Below are 11,215 nucleotides of genomic sequence, written 5' to 3'. Positions count from 1 at the left end.
CCACTTCCTGTAGGGATTGAGAATAACCCATTAAGGATGAATCCGTGGACTGAATACACCGTAAGAGAAAGTAATTTATCAGGTAAGCATAAATTCTGTTTTTCCTTACTGCAGAGTGCTCTGAATCCTTATTTATTTAAGGCATCTGATTTGCAGATCATGTTCTCAGAATAAAGACCTCTAAACTTTATCAACCAGTGTTTTAAACAGAGATAAATCACCAGTGTTTTTGGGGTTCATTTAGTATATTTCAATCAAAAAATTGAAATGCTTTTCCTTCTTAATATGGGAAGAGTCCACAGCTGCATTCCTTACTTGTGGGAAATACTGAACCTTACCACCAGGAGGAGGCAAAGACACCCCAGCGAAAGGCTTAAATACCTCCCCCACTTCCTCATAACCCCAGTCATTCTTTGCCTTTCGTCACAGGAGGTTGGCAGAGAAGTGTCAGAAGATTTTGGAGTAGTCTCTTATGGAGGGTAGTACTCTTCGAGATGGGACTGGAGTTTTAAGTAGTCCTGTCAGCCTCTCAGTGAGAGAATGGGTGAAAGTTAGAGTCCGGAGATGCAGTGAGAGTCTTTCTGCAAAACCATTCTGACTCAGATTAACAGCTCATTAAGCAATCAGCGTTGACGAGTTTTGCTGCCTGCTTTCTTCTCTCAAGTCCATGTCAGAAGCGACGCTACTATCTGTCACACTTCAAGGGCCGTGTTACTGTTTCACGGCATAGATTCTGGATTGTTTCATATTTTATACATGTATGATAACGCAAGAAGACAGGGTCATAGTGTGACTCCTTTTATCTGTATAGAATAAGGGATTAATATCTCCTGAGGGGGGTTATTGAACAGTGGGGAATAATCGTATATGTTTATTTGATTGTATGCTGCTTTTATGTGTGAGATGTTACGGGCTCATAGGCTGTTATGGAATATACAGGTTTCACTTTGAGAAGCTGTGCAGCTTACAAGTTTGGCACGGAGATGGTCCTGCATTGCGCAGTTTTCATTCCCTCTTTCCTGCCTGGATGTTTATCAGAGAGGAGTCATAAATCTCTGTACTGTCTGGGTCATAGGAGGTGAAGAATGCCCCAGCCATTGGGGCATAAGACCGTTTTTTTGTGAATAAAATAAGATGTTTTATTTTCTATAGTTCTCTGCTTATTGCACTAGCGACTTAGGATTCTGTTACTTTAGAGGGTACTCCCTCTATTCCTAAAGAGTAATTTCTGTTTATATTGTGAGGAGTCCTTAGATCCGCCCTCTCAATTATGTTCCATATGCTTTGATAATGTCAAACATGTTTGATACCACTGAGCCGTCCACCTCTGAGGAGTTGTCGTTTAGTGAGGTGCGTACCCTACATGCTTCTCTCTCTACACATGCAGTTTCCCGTAGCATTGCTGATCCTCCATCTGGAGGGGGCATTTTTTTCACCAGACGTTACTGCGCAGTTCAGACGGCGGTGTCTGCGGCCTTTAATGCTTTACCTCGCCCTGCCAAGTGCAAGCGAAAGGTTGCATATTGCACTCCTTCCCAGAGTACATCAGATAATTTATTGGATTTAACTGATACGGTTATCTGAGGATGAACTTCTGTGCGAGTGTGAACATTCTGGGTCGGAGTCTGCTGCCTCTAAACCTCTGGCTGCGGAGGAACCAGACTTTAGTTTGTCATTTGTGCTTTCTTCTAAAGTAAGTTTTTGGCAAATTCAGAGGTTCCAGAGGCCAAATTGCCTGATGAACCTTTGATTCCTAAATTGGATATAGTATGAGGACAGGGTGGTACCTTATCCTTCCCTGCTCCTGTTAGATGGTGAACATTAGTAAGAATGAATGGGACAGGATTTGATTTCTTTTTCCCCTCTTCTCCCTTTAACAAATTGTTCTAGGTCCTGGACTCTTTATGGAGTTGTGAGGTTCCGTCTCTAGAAGGGATGGCGCTATCTTTGCCCTTGCTAAACGTTCTACTATCCCGCTTGAGGATAGCTCTTCGTTTTAGGAGCCCATGGATAAAAGATGGAAACTCTGTTAAGAAAACTTACGGGATATTTTTTTTTTTGGGTTCAAAAGAGCTTTATTTAGTTTTTGAAGACGGTACAGATAAAAAGATAAGCATTCTTTACATTATCATATGAGTAACCATCACATAACAAAATCCATAAAATGGCTGAAAAAAGCGTAATTGTACTGACTATATGCTAGACCCCATTTTCCCCTTTTTAATTTATCTCGGTCACTCTTGGACCTTTGAGTTGCATTTATTATGTTAAGCAAAGGGTCTTTATATAAAATTAAACAATAGAAAGAAAAGTAAACATAACAAAGAACACCGGTTCCCATCACAGAATTTACTGAGTATAGATGGACTAGAGGTACCAAGATTGTGAGGTTTGTTCCCTATTGAAAGGATCAAGTGTAACTTAGGGTGGGCAACATATTTAGAACTATAACAGAGTCAAAAGCTGCAAACCAGGAATCTAATTTGATGAAAGTGCCTGCATTCTTATTTGCTGTTTGAGCATGACCGGCTAATGTTAAGAATTATTTGTATAGAGGAGAATGTTTATCAAAACTATAAGATCAGTTGAGGGATGAGGGTGAAATGATTGCATATTGAGTCTTTTAGAGAGATGCAGTTCTGCTACATGTGTCTATGGGTATATATTAAGCTCTTGTCAAGAGATAAGACACTGATTAACGTATTGTGAACATTATGTCAATGAACTCACATCTATACATTTAACCATTGTTCACCAAGCTAGAGCTAATCATATCATGCCCCCTCAAACCCTACATAAGTATTAAAATACAGACTGTCAAAAAAGAAAAAACATTTGAAAGTGCAGTGGGAGAGAGAGGGCAAAATGGCAGTCTGAGTTTGTTCTGTTATCCTATGCCCTCTTTGTCATTTGACCGTGCAGCATAGTTTAATACGATAGGGACATTAAGCCATGATGAATGGGGAGTCCCCAACTTCCCGATCTCTCCGCAGCATAGTCCCATAAGCAGAGTGTCTGTACAACATACAGTATTAGATATGCGTCTCGTCCCAGGAGCGGTATCAGCAAGAAAGTCCAGCTGGCTTCTCAAAGTGATCCCCTCTGAGAGAACATGGTTGCGTGCGGTAATAAAGGGGGCCAGAGTCTCTTCTATCGCAAAGGCTGTCATTGTCCCGGATGTGTCATCTGTAGCCTGGGGGTATGCTGTGCCAATTAAGTAGTGAGACTCTAGTTCGGCTGTGACCTCCGATGTGCCGCTGCTTCCTGTAGATGTAACCCGAGTCACTGTATGCTGTTTCCTGGGGCTGGGCAGCGCTGCAACGCTCGGGACTGAGATATTCAAACGCTCTGAGGGGTATGTAACCAGATCTTCCTGGGTGCTTGTACCCGGTCCCCATGCCTCAGGTTCAGTGGGAAGTTTGTATAGGGGAAAATGTGCTTTCTTTAAGGCAGGTTGCGCTGACTGGCTATTGACATTTGCAGCGCCAATTTCATAATCCCCCTCAGGCATCCTCTGTGTGAATGGTTCGGCATGCTCCAGAAAAGCCCTAGGCAGGGATTTTTGGTATAAGTTGAGTAGCAAGTGCTCTATTCTAGCAAAACGTTGATCCAATACTGACAGTGAGTTCATCTCCCATGCGGACGCCATGTTGATCCCCTCCAATTGAATAAAAGTTGAGTTTCTTGGTGGTTGGTCTGTGATCTTGTTAGTAAGAGATTGTTTTGTCCGGTATTGTGAGTGTAGCTTTCAGTAAGGCAGATAATATCTGCCAGCACTGGTAACCCGGAGAAGCGGGGGGGGAGTTGTGGCTTAGTAGTGGGCTGCCGCCCTAGGCCTTATCTTTCCGATCTGCAGCTCCAAGTTCATAAAATCAGCGGATCCAAGCTAAAATATTACCCCTGGAGACAAGGCAGATTTATCCTGCAGTGTGGTGATAAATGGGTCGCTGTAAGGTCTCCAAAATCGGCGGATTAATGAAGATTCTATCAGAGCTCACAGAATGTGCGTCCTACTATGAACGCTGTACGGACACGCCCCCTACGGGATATTTGTTTTAACCGGCGGCAGCTGTTGCCGCGTTTCCTGGAGCAGTTACCTATTGGTGTGACTATTTACAGGATTTAATCGAGGGGGAGGGTCCCCTCGACGTTCTTCTGGAAAGAATTAAGGCCTTGAAGTTGCTAATTCTTTTATCTGTGATGCTAATATGCAGATTATTTGTCTGAATGCTATGACTTCAGCTTTTTCTGTTCAGGCCCATCGGGCTCTGGCTGAAGTCATGGTCTGCGGATACAAATTTTAACTCTAGACCTCTTTCCCTCCCCTTTTCAGGGAATGATTTTGCTTGGTCCAGGCCAGGACTCAATTATCTCCACGGTCACAGGGGGCAAGGGTGCCCTCCTACTGCAAGAGAATATGAACTAGTCTAAGGGACAATTTTTGTTCTTTTCGTTCTGATAAAGCCCATTGTCAGCAGTCCTCCGCTAAGCTAGAGCAAAACAAGAGCTCTTGGACGCCGGCTCTGTCTTGGAATAAATCCAAGCAGAGCAAGAAGCCCACCGACTTCCTTATCTTTTTGGCTGAGGAGTGTCATCCGTTTAGCATAGAGTCAGCGGGATATAAGCCTCCTCTGAGGATTACGGGTCATTCTACGAGAGCAGTGGTTTCCTCTTGGGCCTTCAAAAATGAGGCATCTATGGATCAGAATTGTAAGGCGGGCTACCTGGTCCTCCTTACATATTTGTTCCAAATTTTACAAGTTTGATGTTTTTGCTTCTGCTGAAGCAGCCTTCAGGAGAAAGGTTTTGCAGGCTGCGGTGCCCTCAGATTTGGGTTTGCCTCTCTTTTTTTCCCTCCCGTTAGCATTCCATGTACTCTAGAGCTTGGGTATATGTTTCCCACAAGTAAGGAATGCAGCTGTGGACTCTTCCCACATTAAGAAGGAAACCATAAATTATGACTTACCAGATAATTGCCTTTCCTTCTGTATGGGAAGAGTCCACAGCTCCCGCCCGTGTTCTCTGATGGGCGGCCCTAGATTGAAATGTATTCCTGATGTTTTCTCCTACTGTTCCTTGTTCCCTCGGCAGAATGACTGGGGTTATGAGGAAGTGGGGAGGTATTTAAGCCTTTTGCTGGGTGTCTTTGCCTCCTCCTGGTGGACAGGTTCAGTATTTGCCACAAGTAAAGAATGCAGCTGTGAACTCTTCCAATACAGAAGGAAAGGAAATTATTTGTTAAGTCATAATTTATGTTTCACAATGATGTCATTTGTTTTTGTGACCCCCTTAATTTATAGATGTTACCTGCCTCCACTCCCCAAACAAAAACATTGGCATCATGAATAGTTGGATAAACCATAATAAACTGTAATAAATGTGGTGAAATTTCTGGAGTCTGAACTCAAATATTGGAAAGTTAAAAAAAGATTGCAAATGAAGCAATATTGTTAATGTCTGGCATATCTTTTGCAGTGTTTATATCTAAACACAGATGTGTTTGTTTTCTGCAGCCCTTCGTGTTGGTTTCTACTCCTAGCCAAGGCCACACTCAGGAGAAGCAGCCCCATGATCTGAGCATTGACATCTATAGCCGCATGTTGTACTGGACTTGTGAATCCACCAACACCATTAATGTCAACAGACTGAGTGGGGAATTCATCGGCATTGTGTTACGTGGTGACCATGACAAGCCCAGAGCCATTGTGGTGAATGCAGAGAGGGGGTGAGCACTTTGTCATATGTCCAGTAACTATTACCTCACTATGTATATATGCAATGCCAAAGTAGTAACTTATAGAGCCCAAGGGGTACGTTTTTGTTTCGTCACAGCCATGTTTAGGCGTTAGTGTTCCTCACATGATGTAAACCATTTGTTTGGCTTTAGTATCTCACATGTGTAAGTTTTTCTCTTAACAAACAAGTAACTAGATCAAAGTTTGTAGTCAACTGTGTGATTTTGTAGTAACATACAGAGTATGTATGTAACATACATATTATTTAGAATAACGACCAGCTTACAACAACAATTGAAACTAGCCATTATCTTTGTAGTTTGCTCATATAAATTATTTACAAACCCTGCATTATGAATATTAGAGAATCTGCCCTTTCTCCTCCTGACTACATTCTGCTGATCATGGTAAGTGTGCTGGTGTTTACATGCACATTATAGAATGTTTTTTCATACAGGTGGTGTGACTCCATATCCATTATTCATGGGAATTATTCTTCCTTACCATTAGGAAAAGGCAAAGATTCCCAAACCCCAAGAGCTATAGAAAAACCCTCCCACCTCACATGTACCTCTGTCTTTACTTTGCCTCCACTGGGGGTGGTCGAAAAATGAAGATGTGCATTTAATTCTTCAGAGACCTGTTTTCAGTCTATATTGAGGCCTACTTTACCCTCAGAATACTGTGCTTTTTAGAGGGACGTATGGTTTGTGATTCTTTGTTGCCTCGTGGGAAATCTGTCTTTTCCCTCCTTTTGTGGATCTACAACATACTCCTATTCCATATCCTCTGCTTATATGTTTCAGTACTGGTTTGGCTGTCTAATGTTTGTTTGCTGGTAGATGAGTGTCTATTGGTAAGTATCTTTATTTTCTATTTAGACACTCTATAGCTTTACTTTGGGCATTTATAGTTTATATATACATTGATCAGCCACAACATTAAAACCACTGACAAGTGAAGAGAATAACATTAATTATATTGTCACAATGGCACCTGTCAAGGGATGTGCTATATTAGGCAGCATGTGAACAGTCAGTTCTTGAATTGAATGTGTTGGAAGCAGGTAAAATGGGCAAGCGAAAAGATCTGAGTGACTCTGACAAGGGCCAAATAGTGATAGATGACTGGGTCAGAGCATCTCCAAAACGGCAAGTCTTCTGGGGTGTTCCCAGTATGCAGTGGTTAGTACCAGGGCCGGCCTTTGGGCAAGGCAGATCAGGCGACCACTTCGGGCCCCGCGGTTAGGGGGGCCCCGCCACACTGGTGCAAACTGTTTTGTTTTTTTTTATATGAAATTTAGTAGTATTAGTTTATTTATTTAGTATTGCACTGACATTTTTTTTTTATTCATTTTTTGGCGCAATTTTTTTTTTTTGCCCGGACCAGAAGTTTTGTTTTGGCAATGGGCGGCGGCAGACACACTGACAGGAGGAGGAGGCAGTTACTAATAACAGCGCGGGAGGAAGTATAGTTTCCTTTTCCCGCGCCTGTAAGCAACTCGGCTCTCATTCAGTGTGTGAGGGCGCGTTGCTTGCTGGCACTGGCAGCTGCCTGCAGTCACTGTCATCAGACCTCAGTCAGAGGAGAGAGCTGCTGCTTTTGGTCCCAGACTCCCAGCAGTGACTGGTCCGGACGACAGGTAGGTGACAGGCACTGGCAGCATTGCTGTCTCACTCTCCCCTGAGGTTATAGTAAATTAAATAGCGACTCCTGACCCACAATTCGCCTGCGACTGCCCCTCTACTGTTCCATATTTGCATTTGAGGGATCCCCTTTGGTGCCCCTGGACAGGTCTTGCTTCCTGCCCCTGTTAATGGCTAGTTCTGAACACCACCATGCCTGAGACAGGACAAGACAGCACTAGCACACCGGCCAAGGAGTCCCCCTTCTCTATCAAGCGTCTGCTAACTTGTGAGCCACCAAAGGCAGTCCGACCTCACAAAGCTCTCTTCACCCCAATCAAAGGAACTCTAGAGAACTCTAGACGGGGCAACCTTTGCCTTTTCCCCACTGACAGATCTCTCCTGGCTTCCCCAGATTGGAGATTCCGGCTCAAAGATTTGCATTACCTGGAGAGATCCCCAGCTTGGTGGTACTCATACACCCTGACACATGGAAGTCACACACCCAGGACTGAAGGTATAAAATCCCCCATGGCTGAGCCAGTAATTTAGTATAAAGTGGGACAACGTGACAGACAGAATAGAGGAAATATACATTTATCTCTAGAGTTCACAGAGATGAGATTTACAAATTAAATGAATGAATTATATTAAATTACATACGGCTAGATTTAGAGTTTTGCGGCCAAAGGGGTGCGTTAGCTACGCATGTTTTTTTTTACCCTGCTCCTTTTAAATAACGCTGGTATTGAGAGCTCTCTGAAGGGCTGCGTTAGGCTCCAAAAAAGGAGCGTATAGCATATTTACCGCCACTTCAACTCTCAATACCAGCGTTGCTTACAGTAGCGGCTAGCTGGAAAAACGTGCTCGTGTACGATTCCCCCATAGGAAACAATGGGGCAGTTTGGGCTGAAAAAAAACCTAACACCTGCAAAAAAGCAGCGTTCAACTCCTAACGCAGCCCCATTATTTCCTATTGGGAAACACTTTCTAAGTCTGCACCTAACACCCTAACATGTACCCCGAGTCTAAACACCCCTAACCTTACACATATTAACCCCTAATCTGCCACCCCCACTATCGCTGACCCAGGCATTACACTATTAACCCCTAATCTGCCGCTCCGTACACCGCCGCAACCTACATTATAGCTATGTACCCCTAATCTGCTGCCCCTAACATCGCCGACCCCTATATTATATTTATTAACCCCTAATCTGCTGCCCCCAACGTCGCAGCTACCTACCCTTATTAACCCCTAATCTGCTGACCGGACCTCGCCGCTACTCTAATAAATGGATTAACCCCTAAACCGCCTCACTCCCGCCTCAAAAACCCTATAATAAATATTATTAACCCCTAATCTGCCCTCACTAACATCGCCGACACCTAACTTAAATATTAACCCCTAATCTGCCGACCGGACCTCGCTGCTACTCTAATAAATGTATTAACCCCTAAAGCTAAGTCTAACCCTAACACCCCACTAACTTAAATATAATTTTATTCTAACGAAATAAATTAAATATTATTAACTAAAGTCTTCCTACTTAAAGCTAAATACTTACCTGTAAAATAAACCCTAATATAGCTACAATATAACGAATAATTATATTGTAGCTATTTTAGGATTTATATTTATTTTACAGGCAACTTTGTATTTATTTTAACTAGGTACAATAGCTATTAAATAGTTAATAACTATTTAATAGCTACCTAGTTAAAATAATTACAAAATTTACCTGTAAAATAAATCCTAACCTAAGTTACAATTAAACCTAACACTACACAATCAATAAATAAATTAAATCAATTAACTACAAGTACCTACAATTAAATAAACTAAACTAAATTACAAAAAAAAAACACTAAATTACTAAAAATAAAAAAGATTACAAGAATTTTAAGCTAATTACACCTACTCTAAGCCCCCTAATAAAATAACAAAGCCCCCCAAAATAAAAAAATTCCCTACCCTAATCTAAATTAAAATAGTTAACAGCTCTATTACCTTACCAGTCCATTAAAGGGCTTTTTGCGGGGCATGCCCCAAAGAAATCGGCTCTTTTGCCTGTAAAAAAAAAAAAAAAACACAATACGACCCCCCCAACATTACAACCCACCACCCACATATCCCTACTCTAACCCAAACTCCCCTTAAATAAACCTAACACTACCCCCCTGAAGATCTCCCTACATTGAGTCGTCTTCACTCAGCCGAGGAGCAATGGACCAAAAGAAGACAACCGGAGCGGCAGAAGTCTTCATCCTATCCGGGCAGAAGAGGACATCCGGACCGGCAGACATCTTCATCCAAGCGGCATCTTCTATCTTCATCCATCCGACGAGGAGCGGCTCCAATAGAATGCGAGCTCAATCAGATTGGCTGATGCAATCAGCCAATCAGATTTTTCCTACCTTAATTCCAATTGGCTGATAGAATCCTATCAGCCAATCGGAATTTGAGGGACGCCATCTTGGATGACGTCATTTAAAGGAACCTTCATTCGTCGTCTAGTCACCGGGGATGGAGGATGTTCCACGCCGGAGGTCTTGAAGATGGAGCCGCTCCTCGTCGGATGGATGAAGATAGAAGATGCCGCTTGGATGAAGATGTCTGCCGGTCCGGATGTCCTCTTCTGCCCGGATAGGATGAAGACTTCTGCCGCTCCGGATGTCTTCTTTTGGTCCATCGCTGCTCGGCTGAGTGAAGACGACTCAAGGTAGGGAGATCTTCAGGGGGGTAGTGTTAGGTTTATTTAAGGGGGGTTTGGGTTAGAGTAGGGGTATGTGGGTGGTGGGTTGTAATGTTGGGGGGTGGTATTGTGTTTTTTTTACAGGCAAAAGAGCTGATTTCTTTGGGGCATGCCCCGCAAAAAGCCCTTTTAAGGGCTGGTAAGGTAATAGAGCTGTTAACTATTTTAATTTAGATTAGGGTAGGGAATTTTTTATTTTGGGGGGCTTTGTTATTTTATTAGGGGGCTTAGAGTAGGTGTAATTAGCTTAAAATTCTTGTAATCTTTTTTTAGTTTATTTAATTGTAGGTACTTGTAGTTAATTGATTTAATCTATTTATTGATAGTGTAGTGTTAGGTTTAATTGTAACTTAGGTTAGGATTTATTTTACAGGTAATTTTGTAATTATTTTATGTAGGTAGCTATTAAATAGTTAATAACTATTTAATAGCTATTGTACCTAGTTAAAATAAATACAAAGTTGCCTATAAAGTAAATATAAATCCTAAAATAGCTACAATGTAATTATTCGTTATATTGTATCTATATTAGGGTTTATTTTACAGGTAAGTATTTACCTTTAATTAGGAAGACTTTAGTTAATAATATTTAATTTATTTAGTTAGAATAAAATTATATTTAAGTTAGGGGGGTGTTAGGGTTATGGTTAGACTTAGCTTTAGGGGTTAATAACTTTATTAGAGTAGCGGCGAGGTCCGGTCGGCAGATTAGGGTTAATACTTGAAGTTAGGTGTCGGCGATGTTAGTGAGAGCAGATTAGGGGTTAATAATATTTATTATAGGGTTTTTGAGGCCGGAGTGAGGCGGTTTAGGGGTTAATCCATTTATTAGAGTAGCGGCTAGGTCCGATCGGCAGATTAGGGGTTAATAATTGTAGGTAAGGTAGCGGCGACGTTGGGGGGGGGGGGCAGATTAGGGGTTAATAAATATAATATAGGTGTAGGCGATGTTAGGGGCAGCAGATTAGGGGTACATAGGGATAATGTAGGTGGCGGCGGTGTGCGGTCGGCAGATTAGGGATTAAAAAAAATTATTAGAGTGGCGGCGATGTGGGTGGACCTCGGTTTAGGGGTACATAGGTAGTTTATGGGTGTTAGT

At 42.2% G+C, this 11,215-nt stretch overlaps 1 protein-coding gene across 1 annotated transcript in view; it reads left to right on the top strand.

The window, feature by feature from the left end:
- The window catches only part of LOC128635700 (low-density lipoprotein receptor-related protein 5), a 1,026,620-nt gene that overhangs the window by 652,177 nt on the left and 363,228 nt on the right, over positions 1–11,215 (top strand). The window contains exon 13 of the mRNA XM_053688826.1: positions 5,514–5,725. Coding sequence (XP_053544801.1) covers positions 5,514–5,725 — 212 coding nt within the window. The remainder of the gene's footprint in view (positions 1–5,513; positions 5,726–11,215) is intronic.

The sequence above is a fragment of the Bombina bombina genome, chromosome 7 (genome assembly GCF_027579735.1).
Source record: "Bombina bombina isolate aBomBom1 chromosome 7, aBomBom1.pri, whole genome shotgun sequence".
In the NCBI taxonomy this organism is placed as follows: domain Eukaryota; kingdom Metazoa; phylum Chordata; class Amphibia; order Anura; family Bombinatoridae; genus Bombina; species Bombina bombina.
The sequence above is the reverse complement of the archived record's forward strand: the minus strand, read 5'-3'. Positions and strand labels throughout refer to the sequence as shown.